General features: G+C 41.9%; 1 protein-coding gene across 1 annotated transcript in view; it reads right to left on the reverse strand.

The window, feature by feature from the left end:
* The window catches only part of LOC125458990 (uncharacterized), a 52328-nt gene extending 30135 nt beyond the window's left edge, over positions 1-22193 (reverse strand). The window contains exons 1-4 of the mRNA XM_048544862.1: positions 22112-22193; positions 15662-15759; positions 7347-7402; positions 2891-3024 (exon numbers count right to left, since the gene is read on the reverse strand). Coding sequence (XP_048400819.1) covers positions 2891-3024; positions 7347-7402; positions 15662-15759; positions 22112-22193 — 370 coding nt within the window. The remainder of the gene's footprint in view (positions 1-2890; positions 3025-7346; positions 7403-15661; positions 15760-22111) is intronic.
* Between the last annotated feature and the right edge of the window lie 290 nt (positions 22194-22483).

Consider the following 22483-nt stretch of genomic DNA (forward strand, 5'->3'; position numbering starts at 1 on the left):
GAAAATAAACACACTAAAGCTGAAGGGAAACTTTCTGACGTCGAAGGCAATCACTAAACAAGTTTAAATTTTCTAGATAACTGAAATATTTCCTTCAAGTGTACATATGCTATTAATTTTGTAACATGTATAAACTGTGGGATTACTTGCTTTGTTTGGAAGAGATAATTGTAAACAATTGTGTTATAATGTAAATCTCTAATTTTCACTGGACATTTTATTAAAAGTAAATGAATAATTTGTTTTCATTCTGCAGATGTAGAATGTGTAAAATAAAGATGGATACTATACTTAGCAGAATAAATTACATAAACTGATTTATTGTACTATATGTATAAACTTAACTTCCAGCAAACTATTTTCTATTGTTTACTTCCCTTTCTCTTTCTGGGCAGATCTTGACCTTGTGGGTATAATGTATGAAAAGAAAACAAGTTTTACATGGCTGTAAGATCCTGTTAAACTAGGACAGTGCTGCATCAAAGCTACAGATATCTTGTAGCAATAAAAGTTGTGAGAAATGTATTGCCAACATGCTATCTCTGGCATTTATAAATTATCCCATTTGCACTTTCAGAAGAATAGGAAGGTTCCATACAAATACTGGTACTATTTTATTCATTCCAGGAATATGAATGGCCGTTGAAAACAGTAATTATTGCCCATTCCCAGTTGTCTTCAAGGAAGCGTTGGTATGTTGGCTCAATTTCAACATTCCCACTTCCGCAAAGGTTTTTCCATTAACTGAATTGGTGAATTTTTAACCTAATTGTCAATCGGCTTCAGGTGAAAGAATGAAATGTCTAGCAATAACTAGTCGGTGCAATTGAACTAAGCACAAAATATTAGTTCCAACAATGATTCATAAAAAGACGTGAAGGTTAAATTCTAGTGTTCTTTAAGACTGATATAAAAGTGCAAGTAGGATCTTTCCTCTGCATTTAATCTCTGTATCATGATGAAGGATTGGTACATACAAAACAAATGTAAATATTGCTGCATTACTGGTTAACGACATAATTGCCAACCATTGTCACTGCATTGCCTTCAATACATCTTTTCTACAAGTGTATAATGGTGGCCCACCTAGACCAGTGCATTCAACATGGCAACATAGAAAATAGGAGCATTTGGCCCTTCAAGCCTACTTCACCAATCAATATGATCCTGGCTGATTATCCAACTTGTTTCCACTTTCTCTCCATATCCTTTGATCCCTTTGACCCTAAAATCTATGTTTAATTTCTTATTGAAAACTTGCAATGATTTGGCCTCAACCACTTTCTGTGGCAAAGAATTCAGGGCTCACAAACCTCTGGGTGAAGAAATTTCTCCTCATTTCCACCTGAAATGGCCTGCCTTGGATCCTTAGACTGTGAGCCTCGGTTCTGGACTCTCTGGTCATCAGCAGCACCTTTCCTCCATTAACCTGACTAGGCCTGTTAGAATTTTCTAGGTTACTATAAGTTCCCTTCTCATTCTTCTAAACTGCAGTTAATGTTGTCCTAACCAATCCAGTCTCTTTTCATACATCAGTACTAACCATCACAGAAATCAGACGAGTAAACCTCTGTTGCACTTTCTCTAGCCAGAATATCCTTCCTCAGATAGGGAGATAAAGACTGCACGCAAGATTCCTGGTGTGGTCTCACCAAGACACTGTATAGCAAGGCATCCTTCCTTCTGTCTTCAAATCCTCTCATTTGGAAGGCCAACATATCATTTGCTTTTGGAATCATCTGCTGCCCTTGCAGATTTACTTTCAGTGTCTGGTACACAGGGAAACCTAGGTCTCATTGCATTTCCCCCTTTCTCAATCTATCACCAGAAAATAGTCTGCCTTCCTGTTTTTGTTACAAATGTGGCTAACTTCAACACTTATTCACATTATACTTTATCTGCCGTTTTCTCACTCAGTCAACTTGACCAAATCACACTGAAACATTTCCTGAATTCTTCCCACAGCTCTCTACCCCACTTATCTTCATCATTGATCTTTGATCAGATGCACTGATGGTTAATCTACTGACTGTCATTAGCTTAGCACCAGAGCAGGAAACTTCACAGAAGCAGGGCCAGTATTGTAATTTGGTTTCGGATCAACATTGCATACTCTGAAGATGAGTCCATTATTTTGGTTTTCCAATCAGTGCCAAAGATGCAGACAAAGATTTCTGTGACCCCAACTTCATGCAATCTTCCAGCTAAGATCTCTGATTGGTGCTTTAGTATAGCTTTTCAATGGGAAAGACAACAAGTGCAAATTAAAGACAGAGTAAGTGAGGATACCTTCACCCCCTGCCCTCTACAATATTCACTGCTATATTTGGGTAAGTTCCTAAAAGTCTGAAGTTGATAAGTGAGTGAGTTGATAAAGGGGCAGGGGACAGTTACAGTGAGCCTAAAGGGGTTGTCTGGTGGAAGGTGCATTTGGATTGGGGGATGTGTCAGGTCTGGTGATCTGGAATGCCAGTTCTTGTGCTCAGTTCATTTGCACTAACTATATTTGGAGTTTAACTAACTAATAAGCAGTATAACATGCCTGGCATTAGTTTGTAGATAAATCCTATGTACTGGCCAAAGTTACTAATGGCCTGCATTGGAGAATTTTTTGTAAGTTCCTAAGTAGCAGAAATCAATCCATCAATTTCAGTACAAGCAACTGCATCCTGACTTGTGAACTCCTGAAATGAAACTCTCAACATATATTCAATCTGTTTCGATACAGATACTAAAGGATATGAGTCATTGAGCCATGTCTCGTTCTCACTCCTACATCAAAGCAGCTATTTTATAGGTCTCAGCACAACAGCAGCAGCTGAAATCTACATACCAACATTTGATAAAGTGACTTGAAGGGGCTCTTGTGGCACAGCAGTAGCATACCTACCTCTGAGAAGGAGGACTGGGTTCAAGTCCCAACTGTTCCAGAGGCATACAAGAATCTCTCTCCACGGGTTGATTACAAAATATCTAAAATGATATAAAAAGGGCTCTTGTAGTGCAGATACAGTGACCCCACCTCTGAACCAGGAAGTCTGGGTTCAAGTCCCACCTCCTCCAGAGATATGTCATAACATCTCCAAGCAGGTTGATTAGCAAATATTGAAAATGACATCAAAAACTTGGTTCCTACAGCCTGTTCCAACCGGACACAGTGCCAAGGACGCATAACTTATGGCACATAATTTTCTGCTACAGACGGAAATGAACAGGTTAGGTGGAATCTTTTCAATCAATGAATAATGTGGGCAAAGGTGAATCAGTTGGAAAAATTTGGCAAATTCAGACAAATGAGATTCTTGATATTGAAAAAATTTTGTCACGTTCTGCAAGTATGTTTCGAATAGCAAGAGTTTGTCACTAGAGAGCAATGAGGGGCCTATTTGCATGATTTTACATATCATCAGACTACCCCAGTGACCATCAAGTTGAAAACGGCCCTAATTTTTCACATAATTGTTGATTCTGAGAATCCACTTAGAACTCATGTGAGATCTCTTAATCCTTAGCACACTATCCATCAACGCTACATCACTACAATTTGTGACAGATCATGCTGCTTCATCTCAATTACCTTTTAAGAGGTCATGCTGCAGCCTGGGCTGTATCCTTTGCTAATATCACTGACTTCCCCTGGGTGCAGGCTACTATAGACTGTGCACACATTACATTGAGAGCACCATGCCTTAACACAGCTGACTTTATGGTCAGAAAACGGTTCATTTCCATTAATGTACAAAGTTATCTGTAATCATCAGTACCATATTTTAAAAGACTGTGCAGGTACCCTAGGAGCTGCTATGCTCCTAATCCTTCTTCATTTCACAATGTGCCAGAGCCAACAGAGAGAAACTCACCATGGAAGTCCCCATAATTGATACTTTGTAATTTTTTGGTGAAATGCAACCCGAGTACATTCAGGACAGAATCTCTCCATAAACTAGCTCTAAACTCAAAGGTAATGAAGCAAGGTCAATTTGAGTTGAACCAACATAGATTTTGTGCTGAGAGCCCATTTATACTTGTGAAGGATTGATTCTGCTCAAACTTTTATATTGAGACTTGCATAATTGACACATTCAGAAGTCCTTCATTGCATTATCCTTGTGGAATTCAAAAACTTGGAACTGATTTTCATTTGTATTGTTATTTAAGTCTGTGTTGTACTGAGTTTTTGGGATGGTTCTTCACCAGTTAGCAAGTTTTCGTGCCCTATCTTACCAAACTTGCTTTGTTAATTACCTACCATACCACTATGGGCATCTCTCATGTCTGCTTCTACTCACTTTACTATTATTGTTCCTGGAACAACTCACCATTGAGGGGATAACTGCCCAAAGACCAATGTCCCTTGCATTACAACATCTCTAAAACTCTGCTACGTACCCAGATAAGCACTAGCATTCCCAGCTGCTCTGCTCATTGATGGATGGAATCGGAACATGTCAGAGAAGAGGGAGATGACACTCTTTTTCTCAGACAGAGACCTGGAGATCCGGCTGGATGGGGTGGTGCAAGGGAGAAGACCCCTCTTCAGAACCTGCCAACTAGGTTTGAGGTTGCCATTTGTGTCAGTGCAGTTGCCACGGTGAAGAGGAATGGTCAGCAATGCAGAAACCAGGTCAACAAGTTTCTCCACTCCCCTAAGGTAAGAGCCACACTCATCTCCCTGCCACCTTATAGTCACTCTGATAGTGCACCTGCACACCCCTCCCACCAAGGCTCATGCCACACTGTCCTGGCTGTTGTCTGCAACATGTTCCCTCATATCCCTACAAAAATCCTACATGCCATCCACGCTGCCTCATCAGCCTTTTGAAACACTTCCTGACATCTATGTACCCCCCCACCTTATGAATAGAAAATGCTGTCCCTCACAGAAGACGACCAAGACTGCTCCTATGGGAATGCTGAGATATCCATCTCCTGCCAAATGGGTTTGTACCACTCTGTGCACCATTACTCTCCCATGCTTCCTGCTGTCACTATTAACCATTGAACACCATTTACAACCATTGGCTGTGATGCCTTCTCTCTTTTTGGTGTTGCAAGTTCTGCCAACATCCCGACTACTTCAGTGGAGAAGCAGCCTGCTGCAGAACACCCAGCCTCCTAGTTCTCTGAGGCTTAGGCTTACCAAAGGGATGTTCAAGGTCAAGTGAGATCAATGCATACATATGGGATTAGGTGCTGCTGACACTACGGCTTTCCTGGTTCAACATCACCAATATTTAGATCCTTTCATAGACAGGTGTGTTCCTCTGAGAGTTTTGTCCATTAGTAGTTGTGTCAGGGAGGAGTTAGGTATGTGGAGGGTCAATGCAGTAGGATGGCCGGAGAGTAGGCAGCCCCCGTGCCTGCATGCTACTCTTTTCATGGACCTGTCACCTGTGTTGTTCCCCATTAAAAGCCTTCTGTGTGTTCACAGCCATAACCCCCTCTTTCACAGGTTTAACCACACACTCCACCCACTCCAAGGGTGGCTGCAGCAACTTTCTTTCCTATTGCACACTTGAAATTCCAGCAATAATGGAAGGCAACAATAAGCACTCCTCTGGAAACCGCCTCCAGCTTCATATTGGACTGATTTAGTGAGCCCCCAAACATCCACATTCCTTTCCAGCAGCCTATTCCATCAAGCCCATAGGATTCACACTTCTCAACGCCACCATCCAAAAGACCATCTTTCACTTACAGTTGCCTACTCTTCCCACCCAGGCCCTGTCATATCAAATGACCTTGCCTGGTGTGGTTATTCACTGCCAATCCGCATGACTGATCAATAGATGTCGGATCAGTGGACAAAGGTTGCAGTTGCCTGGCGCCCATGGATCGTAGACTGTGATGTTGCTACCCAGCATGAAGGTTGAGTTTTTCTGTTGAGTTTTCTCCAGCTTGTTTGGTAAGTTTACTAAGATGGGATTCTGAATATTACTGAGCTGAGCTGTGACATTAACAAGACGTTTAACAATCAATAATGAGAGTCAATTAGCAACTTACCAATATCTCGTAAGAGGTACGCTTTGAAAGCATGAAAGATGGGGCAAGATAATCTTGATGTCGAGCTGGGCCTCGCTAGACCTAGAGTCTGATTCTGCCCCAAATCTCACCACAGCCCACATTTCTCCCTTGCCAACATGATTCTACCCCGGAATCTGAAAATATTCAGCTTAACAAGTGGCGCTGATAATGTAAGAGCTGGCCACCTAACACCTAGTCACGGATTCCAAAGTAAGAAATAGTCTATCGAATTGATGAAATATTGACAGCCCTGTGTGAAATAAGCACCTATTTTGGTAAAACAGGAATCTGCCTAACAATAGGCTCAGTCTAATGTGACCAAATTATGTGACTTGCAGTTCCGTAAGCTCTTTGCACATTCTTTTCTCTATCTGTAGGAGCTGCTATGTCATTCGGGCAATGTGCTAGGGTGTGAGGGAGAGAGGAGTGTATGGGATTGCTGTTCACTGAAGGAGTGCTACTTTTCTTTCAATGAAGGTTGACAGCTTAAGAGCGGAAGATCACTAGTGTATCGCATAAAGAGCCATCTAGACTCAAAACATTAGCTGGTGTCTCTCCATGGATGCTGTCTGACCCACTGTGATCTCCAACATTTATCGTTTTCAGCACAGATTCCAGCATCTGCTGTAATGTGCTCCTACTAGTTTATATGAAATTGCTTCCTTTGCAGTCAGGAAAGCTTAGAAGTATTGGTGGTGAAAGTGTTGCTTCATGAACCTTTGGGACGGAGAAACCACCTATCAGCTACTACATGACTAATTCATTAAGTGGTGGTTAATTGACTAAATAACATTCTTCGTTTCTCTCATGAGAGAAAATGAGGAAAATGTTCTCTGTACTGAGAAAGAGTACCATGGTTTAGAAAATTAGCATTTGTGTGACAGTATCATACATGCCCTGGAGCACAGAATGCTATCAATTATTCCTGCAGCCTGCAAAATATTGATTCCACCTCCGACTGCTTAAACTTCTGAACTTGTATTTTCAAAATGTTTTCAATCTTACTGCATGCGCTTTGACTAATTGCACATTTTCTGCTGCTCATGGGTAAACTATTGATGGTTTGTCCTGTTACTTCCTGATACCCTACATATTCTCTTTTCCAAGAAAAGAGTTGTGTATAAACCTCTTTACAGATCTTGAGTATTTCCATTGCAATGAGAACCAAGATTTCCAAATATTAAAGCAGAAGGCCACCAGGGTATGGGAAGAGGAGTCTTTGATGCATTTCTGTCAATCAGGTAAGGTAGCGGTTCACTTTTGCTTCGATCATTATATGGGAGTAAGACACCAATCAATGACTTACATGCAGTCACACCTACTCATTTGCTGCAAACATTGTGGCAGCTTTAATTGCTACTTTGTGCACAGCCACAGTCTGTATAAAACATAAAATGACAGAAGAAGAACTTTCATTTTAACAGCATATTTTATGGCCACGGAACTACTCAAAGCATTTTACAGCTAATAAAATACTTTTGCAGTGTAGTCAATGTTATAATGCAGGAAATATGGTACTGACTTTGTTCACAGAAAACGTCCACAATAGCAATGCGATAACCAGATAATCTATTTCATTGATGTTTCAACAGTGGATAAATATTGGCCAGGACATCAAAGATAACTCCCATGAACTTTTTACATGCACTTGAGAGGGCACACATGATCTCTAGTTAATATCTCATCTGAAACATGGCATCTCTGATGGTGGAATATTCTGTCCGTACCGGACGATGATGCCAGCCTTGAGTTTTGCACTCAGTTCCTAGAGCTGGATTGTAAACCAACAACATCCAATTCAAATTTAAAGGTGCCACCAATGGAATCTCAGCTGATGCGGAGATAACCTGCTCTAATATCTTTGCATCCTAAAATGAGAATATGGAGATCAGGGAGAAGTACAATCGCACCATGACCTGCCAAGCACCCCAGCACAAGCTGAGATGCAACTACTTTTTGGAAGGGATTAGAGGTGGTCAGAAGAAAGTACTGACTGAAGTACCTGGCTTCAGTCAGTGAAAAGGAGGGGTCACATTATGTAGGCAGCTGCCAGGGCATCTACAGATTTGTACGTAATATACTGAGCTGCACTTACCAATCGGTAGTAATTTTTCTTACAATTATCTTAGAATATTGAGAAATCTTAGAATTGGTTCGTAGAACTACACTTTTCCCTTGTTTTAGTTTGCATGCAGATGCAACTAAAAACATGAAGAGATGGAATTCTCACCAATTTTCTTGCTCAAGTCTACACAGGCACAGCCACCTAACAGTATGGACAGTGCTGCTCAGGTCTTGATCTGTAGTTAATACCATGTCAGTGTGAGAATTTAAGCATACAATACAGTTGAAATGACTGGCCAGACAAAACAACAAAGCACTGCAAAGAATATTTCTGTCAACCTCCCATTTTTCATTATTACACAAATTCAAAAACCAACCTCAACCTGAGCAACAGTTTTAAATCTTGATTAATTTTAATTTTAGTAGAGAGGTAATGTTAAAAGTGGAGCTTGAGAACCATTCCACCACACCCCACCACCTCCCCGTGCGCGCACCCCCCCCCCCCCCCCCACCCACAACCCCTGACCCAGACTTTTAATGGTTATCTGAGAATTTTTTTAAAGTTAGCTTCACGGCAACTGCGGTTAACCTCTGCAATCTCTGAGAAACTGTACAAGTGTGAGACTATTTCCATAAGGTGTACACCCTCTCTAAGTGTGCTGCAGGTGACTTTGTAGTTGATTTATAGCATACATTGCTCCAAACAGTTCGGCATAATTCTTTACTTACTACTCACAGAACAGCGCTGTACAACTCGCAAACAAAATCTAGTAAAGAACTAGTTAGAACACAACTGCTTTTAAATAACTGCATACAGACATGGCATTTAAAGAGAATAAAATGTGCTAGTCGGCAAGGTTGCAGTGTGACATCAGTGCGTTCAGCAGATTTTGTGGCAGCACACACACCAATTAGAGTCAAAGCAATTATCTTCAGTCACTTTAATAGTGTTTGCGTGCCATAGTATGTGTAACTATATTTGCTCCAGGCAATAGATTCATTTACTCTTCTTGTCAAGGCACGTTTACTATGATTTTGGTCCCACGTCCTCAACAGACACACCCCTTGAAAAAATGTGCTAAATATGGAAAAAAAGTAGAGGCCCACTGAAAAACCAAATCAGATCTCTTGAACGGTTAATTGACTGCACACATTTTAATTGAACACTGTCTGATGTCTTTTTCCATGTTCAGTGTTTTTGCATTTTGGCACATTAGTATTAATCATTCATTTACACTTCTATATAATTATCGGAATGATAAGCTGTCAACAGCAAACTCCAGCTCAAGAGAATTTCATATGAAAATAAGATAACAAAGTGTGGAGTTGGATGAACACAGCAGGCCAAGCAGCATTTTAGGAGCACAAAAGCTGACGTTTCAGGCCTAGACCCTTCATCAGAGGAGGGGGGGCATGGGGAGAGGGTTCTGAAATAAATAGGCAGAGAGGGGGAGGCGGGCTGAAGGTGGATACAGGAGAAAATAGGTGCAGAGGGGAGTATGGGTGGGGAGGTAGGGAGGGGATAGGTCAGTCCAGGGAGGACAGACAGGTCAAGGGAGCGGGATGAGGTTAGTAGGTAGGAAATGGAGGTGCGGCTTGAGGTGGGAGGAGGGGATAGGTGAGAGGAAGAACAGGTTAGGGGGGCAGGGATGAGCTGGGCTGGTTTTGGGATGCAGTGGGGGGAGGGGAGATTTTGAAGCTGGTGAAATCCACATTGATACCTTTGGGCTGCAGGATTCCTAAGCGGAATATGAGTTCCTGCTCCTGCAACCTATGGTTGGCATCATTATGGCACTGCAGGAGGCCCAGGATGGACACGTCGTCTAAGGAATGGGAGGGCGAGTTGAAATGGTTCGCGACTGGGAGGTTGTTTACTGCGAACTGAGCGTAGGTGTTCTGCAAAGCGTTCCCCAAGCCTCTGCCTGGTTTCCCCAATGTAGAGGAAGCCACACCGGCTACAGTGGATGCAGTATACCACATTGGCAGATGTGCAGGTGAACCTCTGCTTAATGTGGAATGTCATCTTGGGGCGTGGGATGGGGGTGAGGGAGGAGGTGTGGGGACAAGTGTAGCATTTCCTGCGGTTGCAGGGGAAAGGGCCAGGTGTGGTGGGGTTGGAGGGCAGTGTGGAGCGAACAAGGGAGTCACGGAGAGAGTGGTCTCTCCGGAAAGCAGACAGGGGTGGGGATGGAAAAATGTCTTTGGTGGTGGTGTCCTCTCTGCCTATTTTTTTCAAAATCCTCTCCCCAGCCCCCTTTCTGAGTAAGGGTCTAGGACGAAACATCAGCTTTTGTGCTCCTAAGATGCTGTTTGGCCTGCTGTGTTCACCCAGCCCCACACTTTGTGGGAGCTATGGAAGATGGAAGAATGCATCGTATTTTTCAATCGAATTTTTACAATACAGTTTCTATCACACATTTCCATCAAGATGTAAACATCATAAGGTGTTTGTTTGTGAAATATTATAAACCATTGAAAGAAAGCTCATAACTTTTTGCGGTGTAAAGTTGTTTTCCATCGTCATTTGTGTAACTTTGAAACTGCGACTGCTAGCTTTCTTAATTTTGGAAGGTATATTGCTTATGTTGAGATGACAGATCACAGAGTTGGCTGACAAGTACAACAGTACTATTCATTTCTATGTCTCCTGCATTAAGCTGAGACAGATTATGAAATTGAAAGTCTTCTTTCTGTCCCGATGAAATGAGCTCTTACTGAAAAGGAATCCACCACATAAAGTTGATTTTTATTTTTACAGTGGAGTCACATGCACTAGGACATTTAAAATGGGAAGATAGGTCAGGACAGATTGCGTTCTAAGGTAGGACTTAAACATATTTGGATAAAAGCAATTCTGTGAGCGTTCATTTATTCAGACAACAGCTGGGACTTTCCTTTATAGTTAAAGTGTGAGGATGGGTGTTTTTATGAATGAGACACCCCCCCCCATGACCAATGAAGAAGTGTGCCTGATCAAATGTTAATCAAGCACCTAAATGATCACCAAGTTGGCTTTCCAGTTGAATAATACCTGACACAGCAATCTCCTACCCTACGTGTAGCTGCCGGCCAATCAGAGGCCTATCTCAGAGAAATAATGGTGACCACGGAAACATTGCTGATTGTTATGAAACCCCTGAAGCCCTTTCAGGAAGGAAATCTGCCATCCCCACTTGGTCTGGTCTACATGTGACTCCAGGCCCACTACCTATCAACTCTTAACTGGCCTCTAGAAGTTAGGGAAGGGCAATACATGCTAGTCAGCAATGCCCACATCTCATGAACAAATATTTCAAAAAATGGCCAGCACCCTTTGTGCAGAGCAGCATCATTCCAGAGACCAGGTCTGCTGGTGCCAGAGCAACCCAGAAGACCAGGAACAGCAGCAGAGTTAGTGGATTCTTGGAAGAGAATATTGCAGGATGTAGTTTGCAGGGAGACGGAGGGTTCAGAAGCAAGAAAAGGAGGGTGCTTTAATTGGCCACGTTCATCTGCTACCCTCTCATGCCCAGGATCAACCACAGATTGTAGAAGATAAATCAGGAGGCAGACCACCCATTTTACCAGTCAGCAAGGCTGCCACTACTCTTGTCTGCTTAAAACACAGTTAATTGGGACAGTGACAGGAAGAGCCACTCAACTGGTTGTTAATGTATCTTTTTGAGGACTTTAATTGTCAGCAGATCAGGAAAGTTCACCCAAAAGAATCATGAAGATAAATGTTTTCTTTGAAAAAATCATCAAGAAGCCCAAAACTCCATAATCCCCAACTGGAAAGTTAGTTGAAATTATTTTGCAATCAAATCTCAAACAAGTAGGGAATAATCATTTCCTCTTTCACACTAGTTGTGACATTCAACCTTCTATGCATCACTGATGTTGTATTATTTATTTTAGTGAACTATTGCATGCAACTGAAAGATGTAATCCTTGGAAGCAAACCAACAACAATGTCAACAAAAGAAAGCCAACACCTGCCCAATCACCTCAAGTTCAACAGATTAACAAGAGTTGCAGCATTTTACAAAATATCTGGAGTAAAGAGAAAGCGCAGAAACGGCTGAAATATACTATTAAATAAACAGCTAAAAAAATTCCTTTAGAACTGGAAAAATTAGTGAAAATGTACAGTGATAATGGGAACTGCAGATGCTGGAGAATCCAAGACAATAAAATGTGAGGCTGGATGAACACAGCAGGCCCAGCAGCATCTCAGGAGCACAAAAGCTGACGTTTCGGGCCTAGGCCCTTCATCAGAGAGGGGGATGGGGTGAGGGTTCTGGAATAAATAGGGAGAGAGGGGGAGGCGACCGAAGATGGAGAGAAAAGAAGATAGGTGGAGAGAGTATAGGTGGGGAGGTAGGGAGGGGAGAAGTCAGTCCAGGGAAGATGGACAGGTCAACGAGGTGGGATGAGGTTAGTAGGTAGGAGATGGAGGTGCGGCTTGGGGTGGGAGGACTCTGCTTCCCTAACTCGTTCTTCCTCCCACTCATCCCTTCCTTCCACCCCAAGCCGCACCTCCATCTCCTACCTACTAACCTCATCCCACCTCCTTGACCTGTCCGTCTTCCCTGGACTGACCTACCCCCTCCCCACCTCCCCACCTATACTCTCCTCTCCACCTATCTTCTTTTCTCTCCATCTTCGGTCCGCCTCCCCCTCTCTCCCTATTTATTCCAGAACCCTCACCCCATCCCCATCTCTGATGAAGGGTCTAGGCCCGAAACGTCAGCTTTTGTACTCATGAGATGCTGCTGGGCCTGCTGTGTTCATCCAGCCTCACATTTTATTGTCTTAGTGAAAATGTATTGCATGCAATACATTTTTTGGAAGGGAATCAGAGTATTCTTTGACTTTTGGCCATCATAAGTAATAGTACTAGTTATCTGAGAATCTCCCTGGAGCAACATTGCTGCTTTTCAGTCATAATGTCATCAGCTGGACCTACTGGCTGTACTGAGGGAAAGATAATGCTTGTCTTCCATGTAATGTTGATTGCTCAATAAGTATATCAATGTACACACATGAAAATGTATCTAATTTCTTCAGCAATACCACAGAATTAAGAAAAAAGTTAAATTTATAGAGTCTTTTAAACTTGTGATTTCTCAAAATGATTTTCAGTCATTGAAGGGAGTATTTAGAATTGAAACGTAGTCTGTACAAATGTGCCCCTTGGACGGCCATAGTCACATAGAACATAGAACGTAGTACAGCACAGTACAGGCCCTTTGGCCCACAATGTTATGCTGAATTTTTACCTGAAACCTAAGGGCTATCTAACCTCCACCACTACCTGACAATTATGCCTATCTAATAGCCACTTAAATGCCCCTAATGAGGCCGACTCCACTGCCCTCTCCAGCAATACATCCCAAGCCCCTACCACTCTCTGAGTAAAGAACCTACCTCCAACGTCCCCACAATATCTACCTCCACTCACTTGAAAACTATGTTCCTTTGTAAAAGCTACCTCCACCCTAGGAGAAAGTCTCTGGCTGTCTACTCTATCTATGACTCTGATCATTTTGTACACCTCTATCAAGTCACCTCTCATCCTTTGCCGTTCTGAAGAGAAAAGCCCTAGCTCACTCAACATTTCCTCGTAAGACCTTCCCTCCATTCCAGGCAACATCCTGGTAAATCTCCTCTGCACCTTTTCCAATGCTTCCACATCTTTCCTGTGATGAGGTGACCAGAACTGGACACAATACTCTAGATTTGGCTGAACCAGGGTTCTGTATAGCTGGAGCAGAACGTCACATCTCTTGAACTCAATCCCTCTGTTAATGAAAGCTAACACACCATATGCCTTCTTAACAATTTTATCCACCTGGGTAGCAGCTCTCAGGGATCTGTGAACATGAACCCCAAGATCCCTCTGCTCATCCACACTGCCAAGAATCTTTCCATTAACCCTGTATTTTGCTTTCAAGTTTGTCCTTCTGAAATGAATCACCTCACACTTTTCAGGGTTAAACTCCATCTGCCACTGTTCAGCCCAGCTCTGCATTCTACCAATGTCCCTTTGTAACCTAGAACACCCCTCCATACCATCCACATGACCCACCTCATATCATCCGCGAACCTTCTAATCCACCCTTTCACTCCTTCATCCAAATCATGTACAAAAATCACAAATAGAAGAGGATCCAGAAATTATCCTTGTGGTACACCACTCGTAACTGAGCACCATGTTGAATATTTTCTGTCCGCTACCACCCTTTGTCTTCTAAAGGTCAGCCAATTCTGAATCCAATCTGCCACATTTCTCTCTATCCCAAGCCTCCTTACCTTCTGCATGAGCCTACCTTGGGGAAACTTATCTACCCCCCACAAATCCATGCTGGCTATCATGAATCAAACTGGGCCTTTCCAAGTGATCATAAATCCTGTCACTCAGAGCCCTTTCCAATAATTTGCCCACAACTGACGTAAGACTACTTGGTCTGTAATTTTCAGGGTTATCCCTGTTCCCTTCTTTGAACAAGGGAATGACGTTTGCCTCTATCTAATCTTCCAGCGCTATACCCGTGGACAGTGTGGTAAAAAGATCACCAAAGGCTCTAGGATCTTGTCCCTGGCTTCTCATTGAATCCTTGGATAAATCCCATCAGGCCAGGGGGACTTATCTATCTTCAACTTCCTCAGAATTCCTAGCACATATTCTTTACTAGCATCACCCAATTCTAGCCTACCTGCCTGTTTCACAACGTCCTCCTCTACAACTAGGTCCCTCTCAGTTGTGAATACTGAAGAAAAGTATTCATTAAGGACCTCTCCTATCTTTTTAGGCTCCGTGCACAAATTCCCTTCACAATCCATGACCAGCCCTACCCTTTCTCTGGTCATTCTCTTGTTCTGCACATACGTGTAAAAAGCCTTGGAGTTTTCCATGATCCTATCCGCCAAGGTTTTCTCATGCCCCCTTATAGCTCTCCTAAGCCCTTTCTTCATCCCCTTCCTGGGTAACTTGTATCCCTCTAGAGCCTTTTCCATTCCTCTTTTCCAAAACCTTACATTAGCCTCCTTCTTCCTCTTAAAGGTAAATATATAGAAGTATATCTCACAAGCACGTTGTTAAAGATGCCATGAAAGACCAGATCATTGCATTGTACACAAGGGGATATGGTGTTAGAAGTAGAGTGGAGTTTCTGTGCTGATGAGCTATGAAACTGCATCGTTACTGGCAGGGAGACACAGACTTGTTGAAAGTTGTTGTTGACTTGCTCGCCGAACTGGCAAGTTTGTTTGCAGATGTTTCATCACCATACTAGGCAACATTATCAGTGGACCTCTGGTAAACCGCCAGTGTTCTGTCCCGCTTGCTATTTATGCACACTCAAGAATTCCTGGAGGCTGGCGCTCAAACCCGAACTCCATTAACAAAGATGTAGAGCTAGACTCCATAAACCAACCACTCAGAAACAAATCCCCAGTGTTGTCACCCACCCCAGAAACAAATAAAACCGAGACACATAAATAGCAAGTGGGACAGGACACAAATTTTTCAAAGGAGGCACAATGATGATGGTACATAGCATGGTGATGAAATATCTGCAAATAAACTTACCAGCTTGACAAGCAAATCAACAACTGCATCAACAGCCCGAGCCACAAATCTTCCCCAAAACCTTGAATGTTCAAAGCTGTAAGAGCTGCTATACATAACTGAAAGAAAACAGAAAAATAACAAAGAACCAGGTTACAGTTGAAATATTAGGTAAGAAGCAAGACTGGAACTTTCCCTCAGCTTGGGACCGTGTGAGCGAAAGTTGCAGTCTTTCTATGCACAATAGCAAATGTGTAAGATAACAAGCCTGAACAGCTGCATGCAGTTGCACGCTTTCTGCTGTTGAAAAGTGGTAGATTCAAACTATATTTCACCCTAAATCTCTTTGATACCCAAAACAAGCAAATTGCAGAAATGAAAGCATATGCTGAATCTCAAGTAAATGTAAGTCATGAATGGTATATGTTAACTATTATGCATCTAGATGAAAATGAGTTCAAGGATCAATATATGACTTAATTAATTCAGATAACAGAACCCTGTAAATGTGCACAATTATCAGATAATTTAAATAAAGACAGGATTGTATTAAGCATAAAAGATCCAATTTGCAACAGCATCAGCTGCTTTTGATGGTACAAAAGAGATTTGCAACAGGCCCCACCAAACTAAATCATTAATCGTCAAACAGATTCTAGAGAAGTACAATAAGAAGCTGTTATCTCCAATAGTGCAACAGCTTCTCAGTACCACAGTGAAATGTTACCAGAAAGTATTTTTGGTGTGGAACTTGAATCAACAGATGTCTTACAGAGGTGAGAGAACTGCCAATGAGCAATCGCCGATACTGAATTCATTACCATCCCACAGACAAGGCAACAACTGAACAGATTTAGAAGATAAGGTCGAAATCTGATGGGTAAAATTTGGTTTACAGACTTGGGAGATTCCAATATTGTGAAAGAAAGCCATTCTTCTGAATAAGATAATAAAATGTGAGGCTGGATGAACACAGCAGGCCAAGCAGCATCCCAGGAGCACAAAAGCTGATGTTTTGGGCCTAGACCATTCTTCTGAATGTTGTGAAATTCACCAAATTGTCAGTTCTGGTTCCCGTTTAAGCATCAATTCAAATTTCATCTTTTTAAAAAACAGGTGAAAGGTACAGATTTACATGAACGGACTCCAAAGAAAAAATGTGCATTACTAAAGAAATAGTCAAAATTTCCATGACACACCTTAGCTCAGGGCAACGATTCATTCATTATGACGGATGAGGTAGGGTGAAATTTACTGATAACATGAGAGGCTTGTTGCTAGGAGAACTCAAATGAATTGAGCTTTTTTTTTATTTAAAGCAACATCCTGTAACTGTTTTCTGCAGCTTTTTTGGGTGTGTGTGAAGTGCAGTATTCCTGTACTAGAAACATTCTTGCAGAGTTTAGAAACAATTGTATCTCTTTGAGAAGATAGAATAGTGTACAGTTCTGGTCACCGCATTATAAGAAAGATGTGGAAGCTTTGGAAAGGGTGCAGAGGAGATTTACTAGGATGTTGCCTGGTATGGAGGGAAGGTCTTACGAGGAAAGGCTGAGGGACTTGAGGCTGTATGACAGGTCGGCACAATATCGAGGGCCGAAGGGCCTGTACTGTGCTGTAATGTTCTATGTTCTATGTTCTATGAAGCAACTTCCACTTTAACCAACCTGTAAGCTGACTATTTTGCTACAAGGAAGTTAATGACATTAAAGAGCACAACATGTCTTAGTCACTTTCAAGATGCACTCCTCACAAATCGTATTTGCATAGGAATGGAAACAATGTTCTCTCTTTACATGTGGGAAAACTGTTACATGTGCGTTAGGGTAGAGGCAAATCTGAAAACATGCTTCAAACATTTCTATACATGATCCAGAACAGAAAATATATCTCAAACCTAACTATAAAATAATTGTAAAATAAAAGCAACATACGGTGAATTCTGGAAATCTGAAATAAAAACAGAAAATGCTAAAAATACACAGAAGATTAACATTTTAGATCTGTATTCTTCTGTCAAATTATATCATAGATAAAATAATTGAGCATTCTGGACACTGTCACATTGAGATCTTGTCTAGTTATTTTCTCCAATTCACCATCACTGGGCTAGTGATGCAGATTACTGTTCCTTATGATCAGCCGAATAACTTTAATCAAGTTGATCAGGAATGATCTCCCAGCCAAAAGGAGAGGACATTCAATCTGTGGTCCCATATATATCCATGCATACCTGCCTTATCTACTGAAAGTTAGGATCCATAAACATCGATTTATAATTGGCCTTGTCTCCTTAGTGAGTTTATTTTCAATGAAATCAATGATGGAACAAAGGTCAATACTCAGTGAAATTCAATCTACTACCAATCTTTCTTCATAACATCAAAATTGTGCAAACCGAACTTTTACTGTGTGCTCTATTTCATGCTTCAAATCAGTATTTACTGAAGGAACCAATGCCAACATTTTGATAGTTTCAAGCTTTAGCTTGTAAAGATCATGCTTTTCAGAGAGACACAAAGCTAGATTTTAATTGCCCTACACAGACAGGCTAGGAGTTAGGGATCCTGTAACATGATGAGGGACAATGGGATAAATGCCTGCTGGCCTCCCATTGCCATGGTAATCACTACAGTGGAGAAGGTGGATGATGCTGTCTGATCCAAAGGCCCACTACCACTGGCACTTTATGAGAATAGTTTGTCAGCAGTATTGGGAGATTATCTATTATATTATGGCAGTCTGTCTTTGGGCTCAGAGGGCCCTCCTTCTCAGAGTTGCAATATGCCCGATTTTTCCCAGCTGGCCTGCAGAAACACCCTCATGCCCTCACCCAATAGCATTCTGGCCTGGCGTTGCCTCCACCTGTTCCGCTAATTTGCAGCAATGCCCTCCTGCTCACACCTAATAATCCCACTCTCTTATCAATACCTGCCTGACTGGCCCTGGCTCCCCGAGACCTGACTAGAAGTATGTAAAGTACAATGTTTATAACAAATCCCTGAACGTTGTGCATTTTAGAATTATTCTCTGTAGTAATCAGCTGGTACAGCTGGAAAATGAGCTGGGAAATTTCTCCTTTCTGTTGACTGTAACAATTCCAATTAAATGAATGTCGGCAGCGTTACTCGCGTTTCCCATGAGTCTGGATCCAAATGCAAAATGGACACCAGGTTATCAGATACATTAAGAACTGATGTGATAAATGAAAAAAGATTTTATTCACGTAGTGGAAAAACATTTCACACTGATGCTCTAATAGTCTGATTTTTGAGGTTGTGTTAGGTAGTTTTTTGTGCATTTTTTTAAGCCAAGAGGTAATGGCTAGAAACGTTAATGGGCAAACATATCACTGACATCCATGGTATTTCACAGCATGCTATTGAAACTCATTTATGAATTCATTTATTTTATATTAGCTGATATTTTTAAACAGCGAGAGGCTTGATACACAAACATGACCATACCATTTAGACCTAATAGAAAAAAACTTGCTTTTACACAGCACCTGTAACACATAAAAATGTCCCAGATGGTCCCAAGTCCCCATAGAATTGTTATCATACAATCTCTAACAGGAAATAGGGCAGGTGACACAAAAGCTTTGTCAAAGAGACGGCTTAAAGCAATATCAGAAAAGGCAAAAAAATTAGAGGAGTGGAAAATGTTTGGAGGCAATTCCTGAACTCATGGCCTTAGAAATCACATCTGCCAGTGGCAAAACTATTAAAATCGAAGGTGGGCAAAAGACCAGAATTATATAAGGTGATGGTTTTGAAAGGGTGAATGCTGAAGATTGTATCAAGTCCGATGATGTCGTAAGGACTTGGGTGGGGAAAGGCAGAACTGTCCTAGATCTCAAAGAAGACAAACCTATCATCTTGATCTCCTCACGGTCTTTGTAACATTACTTGTCATAACAATGTAACTTGATTGTCATCATGCAATGATTACACCTAATTCAAGACAACGGCCTCTTTAGACTAGTTTGTGGTTCTCCTTTATTACACTAAGCAAGGCTGTGCCTTTCTCTCCCTAAAAGAAGAATGGCAGCAGCAAATGGTGACTAAGAGTCCAGCAAGCTCATATTAAATTGTGACCATGATGGTGGTTCTCTGAGGATTTACTTTGGCCACATTGTTACAAACAGCAGAGTAGCTAGAAGGGAAGTGAACATTAATTGAGGGATTTGAAAGCGAGAATAGGAATTTAAGAGTGTGGTGATGGTTAGCCTGGAATGATCTCGGGTAAAATGGATGAATGTCGCTATGGAGTTAGGATTCAGGCAGCTGAGCTTTGGATGAGCTTAATTTCATAAAGAAGCAAGTTGAGAGACTGACTCAGGAGAATATAAAAAACTGATCAGCGAGGTTACAAAGACAGAAATAATGACTTCAGCAGTGGGTGAGTAGAAGCAATGCCAGAATTGCTAAGATGACAATAAAAGATTTCGATTCACGAGAATTAGTTGATCGACTTTCGGTTTTACAATTGTTTCAGGTTAGCAAAATATTGATTGTACTTTTAACCCACGCCACTATTTCACAATATACAAAAAGTAAAAAATGTAAACCAACCCATTCTGACACACACACACACACACACACACACACACACACACAAACAGTAGTAATACCAATTGTTTTACAACTTTAAATGACTGAGACATAAAGGTTAGCTGATGCTAAGTGCTGTACCGATGTATTCCTCCTCATTGAAACTGCAAGTGACAATTTTTGAAAAAGGATCAAAAATTTTGATGAACATTTTGTCATAGATAATTTGTACTACACCTTTGTGTGCGTGCAATGAAATTATACCTGCTCCCTGGTGTGGTATAAATTTTAATTTTAAAGCATAACTTGTCACTCACAATGGAAATTATATTGTGGGCCTGAAGGTGTAGACTCTGATGACTTGTAAAACTTGAATTCTGTACTTTGTATTTTTAAGGGTATGATGTGGTGCGATTCCTCACAATCAAGGAGTTCACAACTGGTTCAGCACCTTGTAATGAGGGATGTGGCTCCAGAAGCCACTGGGTGGGTTTCTTGGGAAGATCCATCACACAGACTTCTCAAAAGAGCTGCAGATTTTCCCCTGGGCTTCTGTGTTTTTTTGACTGAAGTCAAGACCAGATAAAAATACAGCCTTGAGAATTTACCTTGCCTATATCACAGACAAGGATGCTACATTTCTACAATGGGGAGGGTGAAGTGGTATTATCACTGGGCCAGTAATCCAGAAAGCCTAACTAATAATGTTCTGGGGACCCAGGTTCAAAATTTCACCATGGCAGACTTTGAAATTTGAATTGAAAGAACAAACAAACTCTGGAATTAAAAGTCTAATAAAACCATGAGATAATGGGAACTGCAGATGCTGGAGAATCCAAGGTAACAAAGTGTGGAACTGGACGAACACAGCAGGCCAAGCAGCATCTCAGGAGCAGAAAAGCTGACAATTCGGGCCTAGACCCTTCATCAGATGGACCCCCACTAGGCACCTATTCTTAGATACAGGACCCAAAACTGCTCACAATATCCCAAATGTGGTCTGACTGGAGCCTTATATAGCTTTAGCAGGACATCCCTGCTCTTGTATTCTAGACATCTTGAAATGAATGGTAACATTGAAACAGACTTCCTAACTGGCAACTGTACCTACAAGTTAACCTTAAGACAATCCTGAACTAGGACTCCAAGGTCCCTTTGTTCTTCAGATTTCCGAAACCTTTCCCCATTTAGAAAATAACGAAGGCATCTATTCTCACCAATGCGCATAATGTCACACTTTCCCACATTGTATACATCTGGCACTATTTTTTGCCCACTGCCAGTCTGTCGAAGTCTTTCTGTAGCCTCTCCACTTACTCAGCATGACCTGTCTCTCCAACTATCTTTGTGCCATCTGCAAACTTAGCAACAATGCCCTCAGTTCCTCTGCCTAGATCATTAAAGTATATGTGGCACTAAGAGAACTGGCAGCTGCTCAGGCCCAGGCAGGAGAGTTATCTTGTGGTGTCAGTAGTCAGTGCTTTCGTCCACTTACACAGTGAGGAACAGGAGAGGCAAACAAGGATGTGGGATACTGGGGCCCTCATTGCCCAGAAGCTACAGTAGTGCAACAAATCCTGCAACTCTCTGGCTGCTTCTATGGAGAGGTTGGGATGTACCATGGAGAGCCAGGTCCAGCACCCTTAGGAACTGCTGGTGAGGTGCACCCACCTGCAAGTTGATCGCACCAGCCACTGATCCTCAGAACTGAAGGTATGATGATAGGGGGCTGAGGAACCTTGACACCTGTCCGGCTGCCTGCCCTCACAAAGGAGACAGAGCAGTGTCAGGATGCACCCAGTCAGAAGTGGAACCGTACAGAGACCTTTTTACACTTTTCACTCAGAAAGCCGCAGATATGACCAAACCTTCCACCTTCACTTCCAACCTGACTGCTCCACATGCCCCAACTTACCTCTGGTAAGAGGACCCTTGGCACGTCTGGATTGTCCAGACACAAGCGCCTGAGGATTTCCCCTCCAAAGCTCCAGGACCATTGGGCTCTACTTCTGAGCAGACTAGATCCACTCCAGTAAACTAGAGATGATAGTCATATATACTGGGAGGAAAAGAAAGAAGAACACCTATTGAGGGCATTTTAATGGCACAGGTAGAAAAAGGCTGGAGTCTGACTGTCAATTTCTGTGTAAGTGTTCCTGATGTTATTTGCCATGTGTTTGAGAGTCTCTCTGGGTAAATGCTACACATATCTCAACACTATCTGGCACTGCTTCATGACCACAGCCAAGACTCTATGGATGGAGATTTTCCCTGTGAGCCTATTGCA

The sequence above is a fragment of the Stegostoma tigrinum genome, chromosome 15 (assembly GCF_030684315.1).
Source record: "Stegostoma tigrinum isolate sSteTig4 chromosome 15, sSteTig4.hap1, whole genome shotgun sequence".
NCBI lineage: Eukaryota > Metazoa > Chordata > Chondrichthyes > Orectolobiformes > Stegostomatidae > Stegostoma > Stegostoma tigrinum.